This window comes from Xiphophorus couchianus, chromosome 2, assembly GCF_001444195.1.
Source record: "Xiphophorus couchianus chromosome 2, X_couchianus-1.0, whole genome shotgun sequence".
NCBI lineage: Eukaryota > Metazoa > Chordata > Actinopteri > Cyprinodontiformes > Poeciliidae > Xiphophorus > Xiphophorus couchianus.
This window is the reverse complement of record NC_040229.1, coordinates 5650822-5675984: the sequence shown is the minus strand read 5'-3', so window position 1 is coordinate 5675984 and position 25163 is coordinate 5650822. Positions and strand designations below refer to the sequence as shown.

General features: G+C 42.3%; 1 protein-coding gene across 10 annotated transcripts in view; it reads left to right on the top strand.

Moving 5' to 3' along the window:
- fgd4a (FYVE, RhoGEF and PH domain containing 4a) overlaps window positions 1–25163 on the top strand; it is a 60914-nt gene that overhangs the window by 9580 nt on the left and 26171 nt on the right. For 6 of the 10 annotated variants that reach the window (XM_028001965.1, XM_028002003.1, XM_028001973.1 and 3 more), the window contains exon 2: window positions 22350–22433. In XM_028001965.1, the coding sequence (XP_027857766.1) occupies window positions 22350–22433 (84 nt within the window). Of the gene's footprint in view, window positions 1–8577; window positions 8917–18138; window positions 18308–22349; window positions 22434–24905; window positions 25044–25163 lie in introns of those variants that run through there. The other 4 variants (XM_028002043.1, XM_028001989.1, XM_028002028.1 and 1 more) reach the window with 4 other exon arrangements.

Below are 25163 nucleotides of genomic sequence, written 5' to 3'. Positions count from 1 at the left end.
AAAATATATATATAGAATTTCTATGCTTCAAAATATGTACAATGTGACACCAAGATACAATTATTGGCAATTTTAGTGTAAAAATAATTTTTGATGACAACCATCTTGAAAAGTAAAAAAATTCAGTAAATTTTATTTCTGTGTTGAGCTGATTTTGAGCTGATTGTCAAGCATTTTAATCTGTTTTTGTGCAAAAATATATTTTAGTTGAGTACGTCATTGTGAAAAACGTCTTCTTACATTTTTCAGTGATTAATGTGTTTCATAAAAAAAGCAAACCCCTGGGTGAATGTGACTGCACTTCAAAGTGATTTCATTGGTCACTGTGAGGAATCAGGTGTGCAAAATCTATTCCTGTGGTCGTTTTGTTTTAGCACCTTGGATCACTTCCTCTCACTTCACAGAAATCTCAATCAATTAAAATACCATTTGTGGTTAAAGTTCCAGGTGTGTGAAATCCTCTGCAGGGTTTCGTAAATTAAAAGTTAATGCATGTAAGAGCTGCATAAACAAACAGGAACACAGTTTGCGATGTGTTGCTCCAATAAAGATGGCTGTTTGCTCATTACCTGTCATACAGGCAGTTATACATAAAAAGTTTCTTAATTTGCTTCTATTTCTGTAATTATACAAAAATTTATCTACAACGACTTGGATTTTTGTTTTAATTAAAGATTAATTCATAGAACCAGAATTTGAGGAGTGATTCCTCTCTAGGCCAGCAGGGGGAGACTCCTCTAGTTCAGAAGCCTTATAGAAAAAATGTCCCGTTCTTCATTTGACATGTAGCATAAATATATTAGTTTTGTTTGTTGTTGTTGTTGTTTTTAAGTGAGCAGGTTAAGCGACACATACTGAGATTTTTAGCAGGTTCTAATGTTAGAATCTGCAGCCGTTCAGGGTGACGCCTGCATGGCCTGCAGAATGCACTCAGCTCCACTCTAGGTGAAAGATTGTTTCTTAAATTACCCGTTCTTGGCTGATTAAAATATGTTGATGTTAGATGCAATGAAACCTGTTAATCTGCAGCTTGTACAAACAATTACTGCATGTAATTAGAGATGAGCGACTTAATAAGCTCGTAAGAGTGAGTTTGTAATGATGAGACTTTTATAGGCAATGCCAGGCTACAGTCTGACCAGATGCTGTTTGAGATATTGAGAAATTCTCTGCAACATGCATAGTATTTCAGAATGGAGCAGAATTATTTTTAAAAAAATTTTAAAAACACCCAGCCGGTCAAAGGTTGGAAAGTTTGTACAATTGCGCATCTGTTTGCAGCCATTTTCATGTGCATAAAGTGTAAACATTGAGTTGAGGGGGCGTGGCTAGCAGCAGCTCATTTGCATAAAAGTGACAGAGCCATTAAAGCAGCTCATTCTGAAAGGACCTCAAGAGAGGCAGAACTGAGGAGATAAAATCTCATTATCTGAGATTTTTGCAGAAAAATGTAACAAACATGTTTTGACTTGTCCTCGCTGCCTGAAAAAGGAATAATAGGCCCTTTTTCAGAGAGCGTTTCCACCAGCTCTGTTTGGTCCACTTTATTCCACCTCCAGTCCATCTGTCTGGTCTGGTTCATTTGGGGGAGAGTGATCGAACTCTGAGGACCAAAAAACCAAACTCTGGTCCACCTACAAACCTCGGTCTGGGTTCAGTTGCAGTTCGAATGTGTATGTGAACGCCAAGTGGACTGGAGACCGCTCCAAAAGCAGGAAGTGGACTACAGCAGGGCATTCTGGGTAAATACAACCAAAGCTAACATGCTAGTCTAGCGCTAGGAGAAATGGCTCCTGGTCTTTAGCCAAAGACTAAAGAGAAATCCTCCAACGCTAAAATCTGACGCCTCCATCTTGTTTCCATCTGGTGAAGAAGGAATTTGCTCTCAGGGTCTTCAGAGGTTTTTATGTCGTTTCCTTCAGTGGTTCTTGGTGCAGCGCCCCCACAGGCCAGGAGGGGAACAGGTTGGTTTGACTCAGAGCAGAGAGGAAGAGAACCCTCAGCTTAAGGTGGATCAGATGGTGAAGTTCTGGATCCAGTAGAACCGGGTCGACTGGACTGTGAAAACAGCCTTAAACTCAGAACAAAGTGCATTTAAAAAACACGGTGCTCATTGTTGTTGTTGTTTTGCTTACTGACTGATTATTCAGTTTTAAAAACATCTGAAAATATGGACCTGGTTTCCAGGTAGTTTGTTTTAGTTTGTTATATGAATCAGATTTTCTATTTTGTCGCTTCATCAATAATTAGATTTGCTAATTTATTAATAACTGGAACAGTATAACTTTCTCCCTTTGCAGTTTTGACATTGTAGCGTGTTCTGATTTATGCAGCCGTTTTAAATGCTTCTATTAGTGTTACTATTATTATATCATCTCCAACTCTTCTTCAAAAATGATTACGTACCAAAAACTATATTTAAATCCTTCAGAATGACACCTCAGCCTTTTACAGCGCCTGTCCAGATCTGCTGAAGTGTTTCATAATGTAAAGAGGAACATCCATCCTGATAGGCAGCATGTGATCGCTGAAGCATCGACAGGATAATTGACTCTGTGCAGGAAACACGTAACGCTTACACAACACTCTTCATTATCTAACCCAGAGATTGTTTTTTTTTTTTTTCTAATTACCAGTAGATCACAGGAACACTTGACTTAATGAACTGGATTTTCAGAAGATCAACAAATATTTATGTATGTTTTGCGCTCATGTCTCTCCTCATTAACATGAAACTGTTGAAACAGTTGAAATGAGCCTGGGAGGTTCTCATCAGCCATTTTATTAATTCAGGTTGGATTAATGTCGGATTAGTTTTGTGTGTTTACCTCGAGGAAAGATGAAGAAGATGAGGCGGATAATGGACCAGGCACTTTTCTCACCCTAAATAAACTAATTACTCAATTTGGTTCCTTCCAGCCGTTTCATTATTCCTCTTGTAGTGTCGTTATTCAGCTGACGCTTATTTTAGCAGGTAGACATGGTTTTATTTAATATATCGGTGATTTTAGGGTCAGTGACTCAGACTTCAATGCTGACTCGTTTCCTTTCTTAAATGTTCTTTACAGACTGATTCAGCCTCTGGAGTCTTGTTTGTTACATTCCTATTGCTTTTGATCTCACTTGTGCATACATTAACGTGCTTGTGTCGGCACATAACACCAATCCTTCAGCGCTGGATTTCATTATGTGTGTCGGTAATGAGAGTCAATAAAAACAGCGAGGGCTCTGATGCATTGTGTGCATGCAGTTTACATGATCTGGGTTTAATTAATGTGGGTGGGGGGCGTGTGCGGGTGCAGGGGGCGTTCACTGTGCATTAGAGATGAGGAGGTGGTGAGTCATGGCCTGCAGACGTTCGTCCAGTGGGAGGACAAAGAGGTGGACAGGCTGGTGAAACAGGAGACAGAGGAGGCTGTGAGGAGGTAGAAAAAAGTGTGATACTGGTTGTGTGTTTGTGTGGGAGGAAGGTAGTGAGGCATCTGACTCTATTAAATCTCTGCATATAATCAAATGTCTGACAGAAACATCCTGTTATGTGCACAATTGTCTGCTTCATGTTTCTGTGCAAACAATAGTCAATTAAACAAGTTCTCATTTATTTTAATTTTGACTTCTGCAAATGTTTTATAATGACTTTAAATACCATATAAATATGTTGGCCTAAATATATTTTCCTATCAACCTATAAGTTGTTGTCTGCTATGCTTAAAAACTCATAATTACATCAGAAACGAGTTATATATCAAATATATATAAAATATATATTTTATATTTTTTCACCTACAAAGGTCACTGTTTTTTCACTGGTGCAATGCATGCTGGTGGACCAGAGTCTGTAAACAAAAGAAGTAGTCATGGTGATGGAGGCTGATCAGCGCCGCCCACAAAACGTCTCCATGTGTCGTTAAACACGAAACGTCAAGTTAATGTGATCTACTGTTTACTGAACCAGCAGGAGCTAACAGCAGCTGATAACATTAGCTAGAGCTAGCAGCAATAGCAGGAGCTAACACCATTAGCAGGAGCTAAAGTGAAATCAGAACAAATTGGAAGTTAATGAATGAATGTTTAAAGTGAAGCATATTTGTAACAAACCGTTATAATAATGTAATAATGTTCTGATTTGATGCTAACTGTAAACAGCTTGAGATAGAAACTGGAGTTCTAACAACCAAACTCCAGCTTTTCTGACCGACTCTCCTCTTCATCCCTTTGTTCCTCCTCATCTTCATTTCATCATGTTTATTAAACGTACTATTATTTTTATCGTATAGCAGGTGTGATTTCCTTCCTCTTATTGTGTGCACTAAGGACTTCGCAGCATGAGTATATTAAGCTGCATGTTTACCTGCCTGCCTGTAATCCATGCAAAAGGGTCTCTGCATGAGGCTCCCGCTGCAGACTGGACTGTGAATAAATACTGTAGATATGAAAAAGTGTCACCATGGAAACGACAGACCATCCCTCAGATAGCAATCAACCAGCATTTTGGTTTATAAGTTGATATTATTGCCAATATTATTTTTGAAGTGCTCTCCTTCCCCAGCTGCCCGACACGTTTCTGGAACCCAATTTGTTTTTTAATGGTTCTTCCCATAAAAGCCGCCTGGCGTCACATTAATGTGGCATAAATTATTTAATATTGTAGCATGTTCTGGAACCTGGAAGCTGAGAGGGACTTGCTCTGTGTTATTAGAGCCCACCCGTCATGTTGGGTTCGGATGTTTAGCTGAATCACCCCATCATCGCCGGAGGAAAATCACAACATCATCTTCCTCACATCATCTTCCTCCAGCTTTTGGTTCATGCTCCTCCTAAAACTCTGCTTAGAACCAAGCTAACTGTCTTGTTAATACAAATCAATAGAAACAGTGAACTATTTTTGAATTTAGGCGACAGACATTTGAATCCAACAGACAATATATCAGAAAACAAAACACAAAATATATGAAAGGTTTTATATTCAGAGCACCATCCGAGGATGAGATGTTAATTACTGAGCCTGTAAGTCCCTTCACCTTATTATTATCAGAATTAATCAGAAAATAGGTCATGCTGCGCTGCTGTTGGAGCCTCTTCAAGCAGTTAGTATGATGTGGTGAGTGAACCTTCATCAAAGCAAACAGTGTGTCCATTTAGTGGCTTGAGATTAATATATTTTATTATTGGGTTATTGTTGATAAGCAAAATATGACTTCTTTAGTTTTTTGTAAGTTTATTTAAAACAGGGACAATGTGCAAAAAACATTAATAAAAGGCTTAAGCTAGTTTCCATCTGTAGTCCCTGAGCAGGTGAGTTAATAAAACAGTTTAATATCATAAATTATTCATTAAATGTCCTAATATATCCTATATACAATCACTAAAGTTGCTTACTTTTAAATTTAATTGAAATATCTCTTAAAATATGACCATTCTTTGCATGAGTAGGAACATTTTAATCTGCTTTTCTAAGTGAACACTTCCTACTTTTAATCCATCGACTAATTGACTATTATACATCCTGTAATTATTACCATCAAAAGCAACTTTCTGCATTTTTTAAATTAACCACCATGTTTATGTGTCTTAGGTTTGACAGCTAATCTGTTTTAAATGAAGCTTCGTGTTTTTATTCCTGTTTCTTTGTTTTCCTCTAAAGTACTTTGAATTGTAGCCTTTCCTCCTAAAAGTTTACAGGAAGCTGAGCATGAAGCATTCTTTCTCTCTGCTTAACAAGCAGGAATAGTTCGGCACGTGCATGGCACATTGTGCTGCTGGGGTTTTATTATTGCTCTCCAGACCCTCCACTCTCTAATTAGTGTGTGGTATAGTGAGGTCTAGCCACACTCACAGCATGGTTCAAGGTGTGTTTGAGATTAAGGGAGTCAGTAAGTCCTTTCATGTAGCTGCTGGAAAATATTAGATGTTAACGGCCAAACAAAGGCAGCGGTGGGAGTCGCTGGATCCACGTTGAATTTGCTGAGGTGAAAAATGAAAAACGAGAGCAGAGAGCTGCAACATAAAAATGTTGCAGAGGACGGTCAGGACTGTAACGGTGCCTTTCTGCAGTAGAAACCATTTGCATGTTTTGTTCGGTTTATTTGATATAAACAGACACTAACAGACTGAACAGAACAGCATTCCATGCTGGTATCACAGTTTCTGCAGCGTGAGGTAATTTTAAACAGCACATCTAAAAATATTAGAAAGTGAATCAAGTCATTTAAAATAATACAACATAATGTTGACTACATATTCATAATCCTACATATAAAGCAATAAAATATAAAAACATGAATAAAACATTAAGCATACAGTTCCAGAGTTGTTTGTTTTTTGAACATTTGAAACTGGTTACAGACTTTAAATTGACAGGAAGTGAGTTCCCAGGTGCAGATCCTCTCTCAGATAGAAAACTTTGAGCTAAAGTGTTTCTGGATGGAACCGTAAAATAAGAACGTCTAGTAGATCTACTAATACCCTGCGATTTCTGTATGCTATCACTTAATGTTTGGGTGCAAGTCTGTTTAAACATCTAAACATTGTTTTTTGGGGGTTTTTCCCACCATGGTTTGAGTTTGAGTGCGTCACATTCAACCGACGCTTGTGAAAGCAGCATTTCCTTCTACTTTAGCACCCACCGATGTCTGCAGGTCATTTTCTCAGCTGGGGGAAAGAAGCGCTGACTGTTCTTTCACACATCGTGACCAACCAACCCTCCCTTGTCACCCACAACAAGCACTATGATTCAGATGAGCTCATTGTATTTTAAACTCATCTCACCTATTTATCACTAGACTCAACCTTCAACCTCCCTGCATGCTTTTTATTTTTACTTAACTTTTACTTTTGGGTATGTTTTAATGATAACATCTGAGTTCTTATCAAATGAATTCAGAAACTTAAAAAAGATATGCATGTCATCAAGCCAAAAAAAGTTAGTTCCTGAAATGAAGCGCTCTTAGGGGATGTGGCAAGAGGTGCAAATTTGATACATATTCAGTCTTAAACTGAATATGGGTGGATAATGTTTTATTGTCTCTGTAAATATCTGAGAAATTATCTGTGAATGTTGGCTGTCATTTTTTTCCAGATTTTAGTTTCTGAAGCTCCAGATTAGCAGCTGAAGGACTAAAAGTGTCAAAGTCTGTCAGAAAGTTTCTCAGCCACTGAAAGGTGTGATCACCTGCAAACCGACCCAGTTCTACCAGTTCTGACCTTAAAATTACACAACTTGGAATTAAAAAAATTATTTGCTTAATGGAAATGTCATTTAAAAAAGAAGCTAACATTTTTTGATAGAAGGTTTTTGTGCTGTGAGGTGTTTTTTGGCTGTATTGTCATGTGATCAACAGCCGGATGTTTCTGCTGGTGAAAAAGACGAAGACGGCAGGAAGTGGAAGACAGATGATGGCGTGACACGTTTTCTTTATGACTTATTGCATAAATTGATGATTTTAACTATTTTTTATTTAATGGGAACAACATGAAATAAAAACCGTGTTGTTTCAACATTAGCAGAATATCAACAAAGTTTTGTGCTGATTTGTAATGGAAACTGCTGCTGATGAAAACACGACTGGCAGTGTTCAGAACCTCCTGGATGTAGCAACAGCAGAATCTCTGTATGCATGTAGTGACAGTGGAGAGGAAAAGCTCCCTGTTAACAGAAAGAAACCTCTAGCAGAACCCGACCAGAACCAGAACGTGGCTCGGTACAAGCGGCAATTAGCCACGACCGACTGGAGGTTTAAGACAGAACATTAACACCCAGCTGTCCTAAAAACAGGAACTGGTTACTTTGATTAAATGTCAAGGCAGTGAAAATTAAATGATGTGTCTTTTTACAGAGTATGTAAATGTCTGGTTTCCTCTGCAGCTCTTACTGTCGCCTTGCCTAAAAGAGAAACAGCTTAACAGAGAAGTGCTGAGTCATCATTAGTGTGGGGTAAGAAAGTTTCAGCTTCTTGATCCTGGAAAGAGTCAAATTTACTGTATCAACAAATATTAAACCTTCTGAGACCATTCTACACAGCTCACTGTGAATATTAATTTGATAAACTAAAGAGGTTCATTTATGTTTTTTTATGCAGTTATGAGTTATGATTTGTCGTGTACATGATGATTTCAAAATTTCCCCTCTAGATAAAACTTCCCAGTTTCCCTTCCTGTTTTGGAAACATTTTCTGATTTGTTTTGTGAGAAGAGTGGGCGACTTTGTCTTTCGATCCCCGTAGAGTCCAGAACCGGCTTCTGGGCTCCGGATGTGACTGAAAAATGACCAGAGCGGAGTTGGGATTCTTCAGCCCCTTGCTCCAGTGCTTCTCTTTCTGAGAAAGAAACCAGTTCTTTGTCACGTCTCTGGCCAGATGCGTCGCCTTTCTTCTGCTCCCCACCCGGCTTTATTCCTGGAGGGGGGGTTGCTCGGTGTCAGAACCGAGATCCTCTGTAGAGTTCGGCCATTGGCCACTTCCTCTCTCCCCAGCCCTCCCCTTCATCCAACACAATGGGTCTGCTTGTCCATGCGACACACACTCTCAGACACACACACACCCACAGAGGAAGCTTACACCCAGGGTCCTCCGCCTTATTCCGCGTCTCCACTGGAATGTGATCGTTTTCTCTTTACCATAAAGAGAAAAACCGAAGCCAGCGAGGAACTGAGCTTGAGGGCGAGTCACTTTATCAGTTTGCTGAAGTGTGGGCGTGTGTTTGTGTGTGTGTGTGTGTGTGTGTGTGTGGGTGTGAAGCCAGTCTGAGGGAGGGAAGATGCAACCAATGCGGTGAGGCAGCAGTTTAACATGATGAGGCTGAACCTGCCAGCCTGAGCATTAGAACGCTGACAGAGGCAGAGGAAGAGAGAGGAAGATCTCCTCGGTTCAGGATTTCTGTTTCATCTCCGGACTCAAACTGGACTCAACCTCCGCTAAGGTCAGTGCCTCCGTCTGTTCACCCACCAGCACCAGTGAGCTGCAGGAGACGCACAATGCAAACCCTGGCGGTGTTACTTTCCCCATCTGCACAGGGAGAAAGTGTCGGCTTTGGCTTTCTGCTCACTGAGAAACACATTACCTGCTCAGGGTAACAAAGGGAGGGACTCCTGAGACAAAAGACAAGCCGTTGATCTCTCCACAGATGTGGCAGGTGCTGCAGCGCGGCGTGGCGTTGTTGGCCGTGGGTGTCTGTGGCAGCGCTGTGGGTCCTCTCAGCTGCAGCTCTGCACCGGTGGGAGAGGACTATTCATTTTGTTTAAGGCGATATTGAATCAGCTGCAGTCGATCTCAAGATATGCTGCAACACACACATGCCCACACACACACACACACACACACGCACACACACACACACACACACATGCCCACATATCTTTGCACATAGAGGCTGGTGATTTCAGTTAACTCTGTTTGCCTCGATTGGTGTAATCGACCTCAGCTGGGCTGAGCTGCTGGAAAATATGTGTGTGTATTTGGCTACATGCTTCTGCGGGTGTGTGTGAATGCTGTGGATCAATCTTTAATCGTTGATCTTTCACAAACAAAACTATGATTTTAAAAGTCAATTTGTCATCTTAAACAGCCAGACAATCTCCCAGAGAAGGATGCAACTTCCTGGTCTTTTTAAAAAGCAAAGAAAATTACTCGGCAGTTATTTTATTAGAACCAGATATTTCTAAATATGTCATTAAATGGATTTTTCTCTTGTGGTCAAGAATTCAGTGGTGGACATCGCTAACTAAAACGTTAGCTCCGCTAATGAATAAAGACAAGAAAGCAAATCCTACCCTTGTGATGTGAGGATGAGGACAGAGATTCCCAGGTTCAGGTGGCGTCTGAGACGTCCAGAGGAGGAAATGAAGCAACAATGTTTGCTTAATTTCTGCTCTTTTTGACAAACATTTTGACTAGAATGAACTACTTTACTCTTCCAGTGTAGAGTGACGGTGGGGAAGAGCACGGCAGGTGTTACGGTCGGTCAACGAAGAAGCGATGGGGTGTTCAGTTACTAAACGGCAAAAAAAAAACAACTTGTAAAAGCAGCGGGGTCCACTCACCCCTCTAAAAACTGCCAGGGGGTTAAAAGTCTGCTTATCAGTTTTTAGCTAGCTTTGCTGCAGTCACATTTAACTTACAGAAAGAGCGCCAAGCCGCCAAATAAAAGTAAACTGACCAATAACATTTAGGAGTAGGACGGACATGTGCCCACCCCCACAGACGCACGCAGATGTGGGCTACATACAGGACATTTTGACACAATTTTTATTTTATTCCACAATGTCGTGGAATAAGAGGGAAAAACAATGAAAAGTACAATAACTATAATATTCCTCTCTCTTTTTTTCTACTCAAAGAAAGAGCTAAATGAAAAGTTAGCTCCACTGTTAGCAGAAGCTTGCCCACCACTGGAATCCCTACTTTTCATATTCCCTCACTGTAACTTACTCAGGTTAATACCTGTCTCTGCAGCTGAGCGTTTACCAGCAGCTTACGAATCGCTGTGCTGCTTCTTCTGCTCTGTTTCCCTCTGATTTATTTTTTCCCCACAGGCAGGGAAGAGACCACTACTTTCTTACACATCCCAGTTATTATCTTGTATGTTAATAATATGGAGTTGACATTCTATTAGGTTTTCTGCTAAGTGTTTCCTCAAAGCTCAAGAAAAGGTTGAGAAAAATACCAGCAAAGTTTCCGTTTAAGAAACTTCCTCCTTTTTCATACAGAGGTTTCATTGTTTTTAACAGGATAACACTGTGATAGGGCATTTCTTCTCACTTAAGTGATGGATTGTTGTACAGTTGATTTTAAATAACAGCTGTAATCGGCAGGAACCACCTGTAAGAGAGTCAGGTAGATGGACAAACAGGTAGATTTATGGGGATCTCAGATCATAACAGTTTGTTCACAAAGTCTGAACTGTCACCCTTTAAAGAAACCTTTACTCGTCTCTGCAGAGATGACACAACCACTGCTCAGTTCGCAACAACTAAATAAACGTCTCTGCATCTGTTTCCAGGAAGCTGTGGAGACGTTTCAGATATCCATGTTATGGGATGATGTTGACGATGAAAGCTGCATCTCTTCTCTTTATTGATTCTACCCGTCAGCAGCTTCATCGTCGGTTTTCATCCTCGTCACTTTGTCTGTTTCACGTGTTTTCATTATTCCCCCTCTGACTGGTTTGCCCTTCAGGTTTTGGCGGCTGATCATGCTGTCATTTTGTCCTCTGTGGGCTGAGGTTTGTCGTTCCGAGTGTCTGACACGTCAGGAATGCTGATGCTGCTTGACACTTTATTCCACTATCAGATTAGCTGCTGTGTCCATGAGAACAGAAGATGAAAGTTGACTGCATGTGTATTTTCAGTTGTTCAAATTGTTTTCTGCAGGCCAAATTGGGGAAGAAAGAGGTCACATTTAGCTGTAGAGGAAGTTTGAGTTGTTCTGAATGTTAATCATTGGCTGCTGTCCTCTTTCTGCCTGACTGCTTGCTCCAGCCTTGGCATCAAGCCGTCTGCAGGCTTACTTTCAGGATTGCGGGGTTGCCGCTGCATTGGCAGCTTGTGCTGAGAATATGGCTCCAGCTCTCAGTCAGAAGGCCTCATTCATGCTGAGCACAAAGATGCTGTTTGAGAACGAAGTTGCTGTGCAGTTTGACTGACATTATGTTCCTCATCCATTTACTTCAGATGTAATGCAGTGAGCCAGATCTTATGAATTTCTCCTGATCCCAATTTTCTCTCATCAACTCGAGACAAAAGAGATATTTGAAGAAACACGCAGAAAGTTCGGTTTAGTTTTAGTTTGTTTTGAAGCTCTTTCTTTAACATTTCTTCTAGTCTTCCAACAGTTGTTTGCCGGTAGAGCTAATGTTTGCTTTGTGCAGCACATAATTAAGTTTCTTTTGTTGAAATAAATGTCATTTGTGTCAGCAAAGAATATCTTTAAAATGATGTCATTGTGATTTGTATATAGTATATAGAAATATAGTAATAACTTAGATAAAGTAGTGCAAACATTTCCAAAATTAGCTTGTAGCATCAGTGTTGGACAATGTCTCCCATGTGCATGACACTGTTGCAGAGCCAGAGAGCTCCTCCAGTGACAGACAGCTGCATCCCCGGTGCACAAAGAAGCTTTATGGCAGATCCTTCCTCCAGAACCTCCACTGCTCCAAAAGTCCCAGCTGTTATTTTCAGTTCTTCCATCTTGTGCAAATAGCCTGCTGTCATTTCTTTATGCACAGCTTGCATATTTCTTAAATAATTCTACGTAGTTGCACTTTTACTTTAAACTGAGAATCTTTTTTAACAACAGTACAGTTTCATTTTGTTGTGAGTTTGCTCTTATCGTACAGTCTCTTATTTTTATTTTCAGTTTTTCTGTTTTTTACCTCCATTCACCGATTACCTAATTCATACTCGCATTACTTGCCTTTCTTTGCTGCTTCCACTTGACTCCTGCAAACAAACCAAACACACATCCTGGCAGATCTGTGACTTTTTAAAATTATATTTAAATATTTGTTTATGACAGTCTTAAAAATGTTCAAATAAATCATGTGCTTTAATTTAACTATACATTATTATCTGGAAACTTGATATGCTACTGGTTCTAATGTGACAGGACAGGTTAAACTGATAATAGCATGTAGGAGCCGTAGATATTATTTGTTTTTGTAGAGAAAACTGGCTTTTGATCAGATTTAAGAAAAACTCCAGTGCAAAAAAACGTAGAAAACAGAAAAGGGCAAAATTAGCAGAAACCAGAACAAAGAGGATGTTTTAATAGAACCTGTGGCTTTTATTTAAAATACTCTGCAGAAGTATTGGGTTAAAAAAACAGTTTCTAAAGTAAACAGCTAAAAGATGCTAGTAAGCAAAAAACACCTCATTAACATTCAAGTTCTGCCATTTCGTCAGGAATATGTAAAATCTGAAAGAAATAACGGTGGGACTGTATTTTTCCTGCTAAACTATTGAATAAATAGCCATGAGAGCTAAACATTAAAGCTATTTCTGTTCTGTAACCTTCAGGTTGGAGCAAAGTGTTTTTCTATTCATTCGGCTTTCCAGAGTTTCTCTTACCATTCATGGATCTTCTTTAGAATCGCTGACATTAGCGTTAGCTGCTACATGTTTAGCATTGAGATGCTATTTTAGGCTTGAACAGCTTCACTGATAAGCTAACTGCTTTAGCAAAACTTTAACACAACAATAGTCTTTACCAGCGTCCCATCAGACCAGTTTGAAGCAGAGATGAACCCCAGTGGGACCAGAGAGAAGCAGCTTCCACCATTGCTGTTAGCAGAAGTAGCTGGTGCGTCATATTAACAGGCTTACTAGAAACGGCAAATACAAAGGTTCCCAATGGAACCTGTGTGCAAAAACATAATAATAATAATAATAATAATAATAATAAATTCATTAAATTGATGCAATTAATAGGAATTAACTTGTTAAATATCAGTATCATCTGTGCGTCTCTGTCACTCATCCAGAGCAGGTTCGCCTCCTAAAGTAAACGCCTGCTGTGAATGCATAGTGGCTCGTTTGTGAACGCACCGGTGCGTTGGGACTCAGTCAGACGTGATAATTAGGCAGACAGCATATTGACTGACACATATGGGAGCTCCTGTCCAGCAGCTGTGATGTTTTAAAAGGTGGAGGGACTGATCAGCGTGGTTGGAGGAGACATGCTGGTAGAAAACCAGGCGAGGGAGAGAGGAGGACAGCAGCTGTGTGTCGGTGCTTTTCTAGAGACACTCAGCATGTTCAAGATCACAGCACCTCTGTTTAAAGCAGTTACCCCACTGGCCTGCCCTTGTTAGACACGGGCCAGAGAACATGCTCAGATCATGCTAAGAGTTTATCTTCTCATGCTGAGCTGGGTGAAAGAAGCACGCTGGTAACCACTCAGGAAATGCATGGCATCTGCTCTAGAGCTACATATTTTATGAGATTTTTTGTAGGCAAAATGTTTTCTCAGCTACATTTGCAAAAGAATGTCCTGATTCTGCTGCTCCTGTTCAATCAGTGTCTAATACCGTCTGCACTCCAAACAAGCAGGTGATTCATGGCTGTGAAATTCCTTTAAGGTTCTGCTCAAGAAACAAAGGAAGGCAGAATTAGTGACGTCTAGAAACACAGAGCATCATTTAGCAGCCAGTCAGACGTCCTTCATAGTTTCTGTAGCCCAGAGAGTAAAAATCATAATCATACCCTTAAATCATTTAAGGGTGTTACATTTTAATGTATTCAGATATTTTAGTATGTGATATAGTGTAGAAATCCATTCAATATTGGGTTTTTTTATTATTTTAAAATAAAACAGCAAAAAATGAATAACTTGTTTCTTTTGTGTTAGTTTTAAAACTAAATTGGAAAAACAAAAATTGCAAAAAAAAACTCTTGAATATTTTTACATTTGCATTCGAACCGCACCAGAGTTCACTTCCACCTGCAAACTGAGACCGAGGTTTGTAGGCAGACCTGAGTTCACTTTGTTGAGTTTGATTACGCATCTAACATAGCTACATGTTAAATCAACGATTTAACATGTCTCTAATTCCTTTTGGATTTAGATAACTAAAGCAAAAATCAAACAGCAATCAATTTCAATCAAAATGATTTTGTTTCGAGCCATGCACCCGTCTATAATCAGAGTCTCATCTGGTTGTTCTGAACATTTAAGATCTCTAAAAGGTCGATTCTGTCATGATCTGTGTTTTTCCTTGTTTATTTAGAGTTTTCTGTGTCGTTAAGTCTCTTCGTTGTCCTGTCCTCCCCTTGATTGTTCCCAGGTGTGTCTCGTCTCTGTGATTACCCTCCCGTGTATTTAACTCCACCTGTGTTCCTTGTTCGTCGTCGGGTCCTCGTCAATGTCTAGCCTTGTTGTCGTCAATGTTTAGTCTCTTCGTGTTCAGTGTGTGTTACTCCTGCTCGTTGTTTAGACTAAGTTATTTTCATTAAAACATCATATTCATCATACCTGGGTCCGCTGCATCTGCCTCACCACTCTCACCACCCGCATTTCCTGACAGAAGGACCCGACCAGACCGAACGGTGAGGCTCGCTATTATGGACCCAGCTGGAGTGAGGTTCCCTCCGAAAAAGCAGAGCGGACCGAGGCTCCGCTCCGGCTCACCTCCAGCCGGCGCACCCGAGGCAGAATCAGCCGGCGTTCCAGCCGGCGCACCGGAGGCAGAATCAGCCGGCGTTCCAGCCGGCGCACCCGAGGCCGAATCAGCCGGCGCACCCGAGGCCGAATCAGCCGGCGTTCCAGCCGGCGCACCCGAGGCCGAATCAGCCGGCGTTCCAGCCGGCGCACCCGAGGCCGAATCAGCCGGCGTTCCCGCCGAGACCCCGACTCCCGAGACTCTCTACGTTCCCTCCGAGACCCCGACTCCCGAGACCCCCTGTGTTCCGACCGAGACCCCCTGTGTTCCAACCGAGACCCTCTACGTTCCTTCCGGGACCCCGACTCCCGAGACCCTCTGCGTTCCTCCTGAGACCCTGACCCTCTGTGTTCCTCCTGAGACCCCGACTCCCTGTGTTCCTCCAGAGACTCCCTGCGTTCCTCCCGAGACCCCGACTCCCGAGACCCCCAGTGTTCCGACCGAGACTCCCTGCGTTCCTACCGAGACTCCCTGCGTTCCGACTCAGACTCCCAGCGTTCCACCCGAGACCCTGACCTCCAGCGTTCCACCCGAGACCCTGACCTCCAGCGTTCCACCCGAGACCCTGACCTCCAGCGTTCCACCCGAGACCCTGACCTCCAGCGTTCCACCCGAGACTCTGACCTCCAGCGTTCCACCCGAGACTCTGACCTCCAGCGTTCCACCCGAGACCCTGACCTCCAGCGTTCCTCCAGAGACCCTGACCTCCAGCGTTCCTCCAGAGACCCTGACCTCCTGCGTTCCTCCAGAGACCCTGACCCTCTGCGTTCCCTCCGAGACCCTGACCCTCTGCGTTCCCTCCGAGACCCTGACCCCCGAGACCTTGACTCCCGAGACCCCGAGGACCAAGACCCCCTGCGTTCCTCACAAGACTCCCAGTGTTCCGACTCAGACCCCCGGCGTTCCCACCGAGACCCCCTGTGCTCCACCAGAGACCCTGCCTCGGGGGGCTCATCATCGCCACCTCCCGGGCCGCGGACAGCCGCTGGACCGCCTCCTGGGGTCCCGCCTCTGTGGTTCCCGCCTTCAGCGCCGCGGACGGCCGCCGGACCGCCTCCGTGGTTCCCGCCTCCAGCCCCGCGGACGGCCGCCGGACCGCCTCCGTGGTTTCCGCCTCCAGCGCCGCGGACGGCCGCCGGACCGCCTCCGTGGTTCCCGCCTCCAGCGCCGCGGACGGCCGCCGGACCGCCTCCGTGGTTCCCGCCTCCAGCGCCGCGGACGGCCGCCGGACCGCCTCCGTGGTTCCCGCCTCCAGCCCCGCGGACGGCCGCCGGACCGCCTCCGTGGTTCCCGCCTCCAGCGCCGCGGACGGCCGCCGGACCGCCTCCGTGGTTCCCGCCTCCAGCGCCGCGGACGGCCGCCGGACCGCCTCCGTGGTTCCCGCCTCCAGCGCCGCGGACGGCCGCCGGACCGCCTCCGTGGTTCCCGCCTCCAGCGCCGCGGACGGCCGCCGGACCGCCTCCGTGGTTCCCGCCTCCAGCGCTGCGGACGGCCGCCGGACCGCCTCCGTGGTTCCCGCCTCCAGCGCTGCGGACGGCCGCCGGACCGCCTCCGTGGTTCCCGCCGCCGCGGACGACCGCCGGACCACCTCCGTGGTTCCCGCCTCCTTTGCCTCCGCCCACCCTGTGGGTAGTTTTTTGTTGTTTTTGGACTCTTGGCCCTTCTTGTTTTTCCGCCCACGATGGTGGGTTGTTTTTTTTTTTTTTGTTGGTTTGGACTCTGGCCCGCCGTCCGGCACCCCTCCACCCACCCTTGCTGGGTTTTTTGGTTGTTTTTTTTTTTCTTGGGCGTCTGGTAGCCGCCCTTGAGGGGGGGGTACTGTCATGATCTGTGTTTTTCCTTGTTTATTTAGAGTTTTCTGTGTCGTTAAGTCTCTTCGTTGTCCTGTCCTCCCCTTGATTGTTCCCAGGTGTGTCTCGTCTCTGTGATTACCCTCCCGTGTATTTAACTCCACCTGTGTTCCTTGTTCGTCGTCGGGTCCTCGTCAATGTCTAGCCTTGTTGTCGTCAATGTTTAGTCTCTTCGTGTTCAGTGTGTGTTACTCCTGCTCGTTGTTTAGACTAAGTTATTTTCATTAAAACATCATAATTCATCATACCTGGGTCCGCTGCATCTGCCTCACCACTCTCACCACCCGCATTTCCTGACAGATTCATTACGTGTTGTGACAGAAAGCCATCAGTCGTTGGTAATGATCCTTTCTGGAAGGACAGGAATGAACAGAGACAGACGCATCTGGACGCTGAGACCAGCCAATGTTTTCAATGCCAACCATAAAAGCCTCAGTCGTGTGCTTACACACACACATTAGCATGATTAAAGGGGTGTGACTGAGCATGTTAATACTTCAACCCCCACTTATACATTATTTATATGATACCTTCATATAAATAATGGCAGTTATCTCAAACCAGGGGAGCTATGCAAATGAACCAGAGGTAAATTAGCCTTTTTTCTTAGTGCTTATAGTTGACGGCATTGTTTTGATTTTTGGCAAATATGTCTATTATTATATAGAAAGAGTTAGTTAAGTTAGTTTGTGTAACTGTAAAGTCTCCACATCTTCCACTGAGATTCGGCTGAAACTGGACCTTCATGACAGTTTATATGTAGGAGACAGAGTTGTGATGAACAGACAGAAAATACAGCTGTAATCTGAGTTATTAACTGCTATGGCTGGTTCATATTCATCACTCTCACTTCTCTGTTGTTGCACCTGCATCGTCTCCTCACCAGTAAAATTACAGTGTTTAAACCTCGTCTTCTCATTATCCTCCCACTTCAGGGGGACGATGCCCTTGAATCCTGGCAAATCCTCCACCTCCCCCAGAAAAAGAAAAAACATTATAAAGGCGTTGTCATCAGCAACATCTTCAAGGACAAAGCCTCCCTCCTCCCTCCCTGCCATTCACCTGGCGACTCTGGTTTCTAGGGAACCGGTTTGTGCAGTGACAGCGTTCAGATACGCTGACTGTCTGGATGACGAACACAGACTTGAGCCTGCCAGCCAACAGGGAACCTTGGGTTTGAGGAAAGAGCAGCGATTTCCTTGTAGTTCCTAATAATAGTGAGCCAAAAAGTGATTATGTGATGGAAGAAAGCTGTGGTGATGATAGGACGGGGAAACCCTGTGATCTGAAGAGAAGGCATGCAGGTACAGTAGCTATACTTCCTTTGCTTTCTTTTTGTTGTTTTACTGCTGGATCAAACAAACAGAGTCAGAAAACTTCTTATTTTTGTGCCACAAGTAGGGTCGTGTGAGAAAATAATCTTGACGGAAATGCTCTGAACTAAAAATATCCCACAGTGGTGAGGCGGTATATGTGAGCGCAGTCACCTGTAAAACATCCTAGACATGCAGCCTGTTTATCTTGCCATGTCTAATGCAAGATGACTGTCAGTTTGATGCATTTTTTTATTCCCCAAATAAAAATGCACTATTTAGTTTGAGTTTATTTCTTGTATTTTTTTTTTTATTCATCTGCTTCAACAAATTTCAGCACATCAATAAAGTTACAGTTCAGAGAATCTGAGATGTTGCTGATTGGAGGTCAGACGCACTTTTCCGTCTTCTAAATCTGATAAATGTCGCCGATAACCACAAAGAGAATGTGTGTTGCAATAAATAATTCCTTCACACCACATTTTGATCATGAGATAACATAAACTAAATATGTTTCATGCAAACATCTCCTGAGGATCCAATAAGTCTCATACAAGTCACGACTTGTCGACTATCCTGTACAAACAATCTGTACGGTAACCATGGAAGTCCGGCGACGATGGACGTACATGTTGAGAGGAATTCAATGAAACATTTGGAGTCGGGTTTCTAGACGCTGAGGTGTGTTTTAACTTTCGGTTTTTGTTCCCACTTGTCAGGAACAGACATTATAAAAGGTTTAAGAGGCTGGATTCCTCTGTCACAAAGGTTCTTCTCTGAACACGTATGTTCACACATGTAACAGCATGTTTTACATGGAGTAAGCAAATGAAAAAGAAGAGATTTTTGTGAAGCGACGTGTCTTTTTGTGTTGTGTATAGTGCAGGCATATTGGAATAAAGTGGGAAAACCTCCAGTTATCTGCTGCATCAGGACAGCAGATAAGTATTGTGCTTATAGCAGAGCTCATTTTTCCTTTAGCTTTTTTAACTTTGAAAATGTTTGGCGCAGTTAGCAACCCTTAAATTCATTTTTCTGGATAAATTAAAACATGATCATTTACTTGGCTGTTTGTGACCCATTTGAATAAATTTTGACATCTGTGTTCAAATTTTGGTTACCAACTATTAAGAGTCCTTCAAGTAGACAGACGTTTGTATGCATGCTCTTATTTTGAAATGGATGAAGGCAGCAGCAAATGATGTTTATTCTGTTCCCAGAATGCATTGCTGTAGTTCTACTTTAAGGAGTTTAAAATCTACTGATGTCCAACGTGTTTTCTGGTCATCCATCCATCCATCCATCCATCCCTCTTATCAAACTTCCATATTTGCAGTTTGCTTCTTGACATTTTAGCAGTAAAGTAAAAAATTGTTTCAGTTCCTCTATTGATAGTGTGAATAAATGTGTTTTCTTGTTACCGTACATCATAGAAATTTCTGCGAACCATGGAGTTATCTGGGGTTTTCCTTCTTTCTTGCGACTGAATAAGGTGACAAACTCAAATTGTTCCAGTTAGTAAATGTTGACCGACATCTCAAACCTTTTGTGCACGTGATGTCTGAAGTTTCTCCTTTTGTTCGAGTTTTCACTGTTTTACGTTGCTGATAATTGAAATGCTGAGGTTATATTTTGAAAAATACAAAACAAAAAAGAGTAAGTTAATCGACAAGAAGAAGTTTTTGGGTCAGCCGAGTCACTGGAAATGGAGATTCTCAGCATCGCTCATCATTAAGCAGCTCGTCAAACATAGTGTCACGGATATTTTTTATGTTATTAATTCATGCGTGCATGTTGGTCAGTACAGCCGTAGAAAAGCAGAGCCCAGTTGTGGAAACAATGGATGTGAGGAATCACATCTGAGGAGAGGGAGTGGCAGGTTGAGTCTGGTTTGGACTGAACTGACTCTTATAAGCTGCTTCCATATTTTAAAGTGTCCAAAAGGAATTTTCTGGGTTTGAGTTGTGTATAAAAGGAGTTTGTATGTCTGCATGTGGGTGTGTCTGCATGCAGGAACAGCAGGCCGGCCATGAGGACTCCAGATGGTGTGTGGAGAAAGCCCTCCTTTAATCCCTGAGCCAGAATATTACCTCCCCTACCCCCGCTTCACACACACGCACACGCCCACACACACACACAAATATAACTGAATCAGTTTGCCCCCGCCCCCAGGTAGAGAGGCAACTTTCCCTTTAAATGTCATCATTGACGCATTGAGCTTAGCTCTACTGTACCGTTACATCCGTACTGATCCGTCCTAAATACTTAGCTCAGGTCAAGAAAAGCATGACCCTCCCATGAATTAGGTACTGAATGTGTGCAGCAGAGATGGGTAAGCTGGTCAGAGTTGATGGGAAGACGGACGAAGCTAAATCCAGGACCATCCTGGAGGAAAACTTGTCGGTCTGCAGAAGATTTGAGCCTGGTGAGGTTCACCTTACAGTGGAACAACGAGCTGAAACATCCAACCAGATATTCTGCTTTAGATCAAATCATGTTGCTGAAGTTTTTTTATGATCAAGTCTGAAATAAAAAGCAACAAAATGCATTTGCATTATTATTATTGCTAAATATTAGTTCTATTTTTATGTGAACTCACCGCTGGCCTTAGCCATGTTGCTCTGAGAGTTCAGTTTCTGTATCACTGATAACCAACGGTGGCTAGCTGCAAAGCTAGCTGCGCTAACCCTAAAGCACAACATCAGTTCCGCTAACAATAAAGCGCTATACCAACATCATATTTAGCAGAAGCTAATACTAAAGCGTTCAATTCAACCATATGTCGTGAAAAGTATCAACAAAAATATCTCAAATAAATAAATATATGTAAATTTTGCATGTATTATCTCATGTAAGTGTTCTGTTGTATACTACGATGTGTAGCTCATTAATTTGTTAGTTCTATAGTTGAACATTTGATCAATAAAGCTTCTTTTTAAAAGTTTGGAAAAGTGCTAAACAAAAAATTAGCTCTACTATTAGCACATCAGTTGACATGTGAACATCACTGCCAAATACACCAAATAGCTTTAATACTAACACAAAATGAAACAATTTACATGGATAAACATTTACTTTTATCCCAAATTAAAGACACTGAACTGATATTGCAATTATTTTTTGGGTAATTAATTCCTGGTATGTCCTGAAATAGCTTTTATATGTTGTTGTTGGTGTAAAAGGTGAAAGCTCAGAATAATGGTTGTGACTTTTATTGAAATACCGGTAATGCTAAAATAAAGGTGGTGAGAAAAAATTTGAATATTTATAAGATTAGTGCTTAGGAATGTATCTGGAAATATTAGTTTAGGGGAAGTTAAGTGTGTTAAACATTTCCAAGGCAGTTTTAGCGTTAAATTAAAATTGCTGCTTAAGCCCTATTAATGGATTAGCAGAAGTGTGCACACGATAGCCCACTGTTCCTCTAAACAGAGATTAAATTAGATCAATAAAGTTTTGATCTGGACTGCGGTTTCAGTTATTTTTATGTTAAATGGTTTATGTGTGATTCTGCCTTGTTTGTCACACGTTTGGTTTCAGCTCCGGTGTTTCCCACTTCACTCTGTTGTATCTGAGCTCTAATCTGTATGAGAGGATCTGCTTTTTTTAAAGGGCCGTGTGATTGGTGGAGTCTCATCACTGCTTTTACGACCACTACTGTTTTCTCTTTAATCCTTTATGTGCGTATTAATCGACTGTGTGGAAAGGCTGCTGGGTCTCCCCACAGATCACATCCAGGCTAATTAGGGTTTATGTCTCCAAGGGGCGCCAGGCTCCTTTCCATTTACTAAACAAAGCAACGTCTGCTCCAGGTTTGAATGAATGCAGCTGGAAGGAAAGTCTGGAGGCTTTGGCATCAGATTTCTCTCTGTTATAATTTGTCAGTTTTATATTCTGATGTCCTTCCTCACTCATCATCTTTATTCCCAGCCTCGGTGCTGGTCCTAAGCTCCTTGTTTGCAGAACAAAGATTTTTGACGTTTCACAAAGAAAAAAATGACTCTGTTCTGTTTGTTGCGTTTTTTTGTTGCAGAAAGGAAAGGCAAAACTCCATGCTACCAGACCAGAAGTCCTGATGATGAGGCCTGCATAGCGGTGAAAATCGACCAGTCCAGAGGTAGGAAGCATTGCTTCTGTTTACCTCACCTGCTGTGCAGGCTTCCTCCGTCAGATAGAAAACTGAGAGATTTATGGGAATTAGAAGAATTAGGGGTTAAAAACAGAGTTTCTACAATAAAGCTATATCTGATGATTCTATAACAGTGATTAGGCTTTATAGTTTCTATAAAATCACCACAGTCTCCACAGAAGGATGTGACTGGAGAAAACTTTAGAGGAATTTCCAGGCTTCTTGTTTAAGTTGCTTGTGTCCTCGCCTGTCCTGAAGGAGCTGCAGCAGCATCGCCTTGTTTGTTTTTACCTTAAAATCTGCTAACAATCCAAGGTGGCTGTTTCTATTTCTGCCTCAGAGCATGAACTCTGTAAAACCTTCAGTGTGATTGAAGGCTGGACCCCCCGGCTCTGTAGACGGCTGAAAGCAGAAGTCCTTGTTAAAGTTTACTGAAAATACGAGCTGAAACTGAGAATATAACGGCACAAAAAGCAGTGAAAGATCCCTGAAAGAACCATTTTCAGGCCTGACTTGCTAGCAGGCAATTGTTGTTTATTTGATACAGATGGAGAAATCTTCAGCAATGCAGATGCTACTTTTATGCAAATTTGACATCGATGAGAATTTCCTGCAGTTTCTATCTGTTCTGCAGTGTGGGAGGTTTGAAGCTTTATTTTGTGTCATGCATCTCTTATGATATCACCACAGAGGAAGAGGGGGCGGCATGTTTGTATTAAAACCTGGAATATAAGAGAAAAACGCAGGATGAAAAGTGAAAGGATTGTTCGTCTCCCAGGCGTTCTGCCTCCATCTGCAAAAATAAAGCAGAAGCTGCAAGTTCCTGCTCTATTTTTATCACAAAGGTGTGTGTTTATAGGGGGCGTGTCTGTTTCACTCTGTTAAATCAGTTAACAGAGTCTTAAATTTGAGTTGGTTAAACCTGAAGAAACCCTGACTTTCCATTGAAAGGTTGTTTAAAAGGCTGCTGCTGCCTAGCTAGCTGTCAGGTGACACGTTGGGTGATGTTTCTGTGTCTGAGCCAACGTGTTGGGCATGTTGCTGCAGGCAGAACACACACAGGCTGCAGCTCCTCTGCTAACGTTTGCTCAGCTCTAAACTTTGAAGCTGCCCTGAACTCGTCCTGTGCATCAGGTTGCCATATTATTTACTCGTCTGCATCAGTTTCTCACCTTAGCCATCATAGGAAGCCCTGAAAGCCAGAGAGGTGTCCCACGCTCCCAGCAGACCACAGCCCCGCCGCAGCTGGCGGATCCTCAAACTCTGGGCCGCGTTCTGTTTCTGAGCGACCGGGTCGCAGCAATCCACCGCGCTCTGCCTGAGCGCTCATTCACACAAACGCTGAGCCAGAGCATGCAGGCGCAACGGTTCAGGTTTAGGTTTAATCATCTGTAGTGTCTGGTGATTTAAAATTTACTCTAAAATACGAGGGATATTTATTAATTTCACTGTAAAAATAACAATAATTCAGGTTCAGTTGGATCCAAATTCAGGTAAAAATCTAATCATTGATCAAAGGAAGAGCAGTGAGTTGTTTTCTGCTCATGTAGAAAAAGCAACTCACTAAAGTAACATAAAATCTTACTGTAAATATCTTATTACACTTAAAATAAGACAAAACTAAATTACAAGTAACTTTTTAAGAAGATGTAGGAGCTTGTTTTAGATCAAGCATGAGGCGACAGTGGACATGACGATGACTGACCTGAACCTTTTAACTATTATTATGATCTGGTGCTTCATGTGTGCTTAAAATGAACAACAATTATTAAAATAAAAGTCTAGATTTTATGTTTAATTAAAACACAGTGAGTCCAAAATGGCCTAGAATGTTACTTTTGCTGTTTTTAACTTTTTTCTATTGTTTACATCAATAAATGTTGATAGATTTGAATATAAGAATTCAATTTAATTATTGTGGACCGCTATGATGCATTAAGTCACGCTAATGAAAAAATATGTAAATGTTCTCAAACTGTAATAAATGTCAGATGTGATTTTACTAGTTTTCCTCCATTAAGTGCAACCCATGTTGTTTTCAGAACAGCACGGCTGCAGGGATGTGCAGGGTTGACTTTTGCTACCTCTGTGTTGTTGCTTCACACAGTTGTGAGGATGATGATGTGTTTTTAGTAAATAATGCTCAATCATTCTGTTATTTTAAGCCGTAGGTTTGAAACGCAGCTGCTTGTCCTCACCACCCGTCTGTTTGTGACCGTTGTGCTTTGGTTTCAGACGGAAAATTAATGATTGGAATCCATTCTGGTCCGACTGGTTCCCTGAGAGAGCGAGATGTCATTCCTTCCTCATTGAACAGTCAGGTGTCAAAACTATTCATGTGAATGTTCAGCAGCATAAACACACACCTCTGACGTTCATTCAGCTGATTTTCACAACAAGTCTTTCTGTCCCGTCGTTTCTGTTGACGTGAAATCTTCCGGCTTGGGCGTCGCTGTTGGGTTTGCTTCTTCTTTTTATTCGTAAAACACTCAGAGGCAACGCACTGCCATGTCTGCTGGCAATTTATCTAAATAAATGTGTAACTAGACTGGAACCAGGAGCAGCTGCAGAACATGGACAGGTCAGAGCTGGTTAAAGGTACATGCTGGCCCTGGTTTTTACCATCATAATGTTAGATTTTCACAGAATAATGATTCAGCATTTAAAAAGTTAACAGAAACCGTTTTAGTTGTTTGCTCTGATGTACTCTGGTCAGGT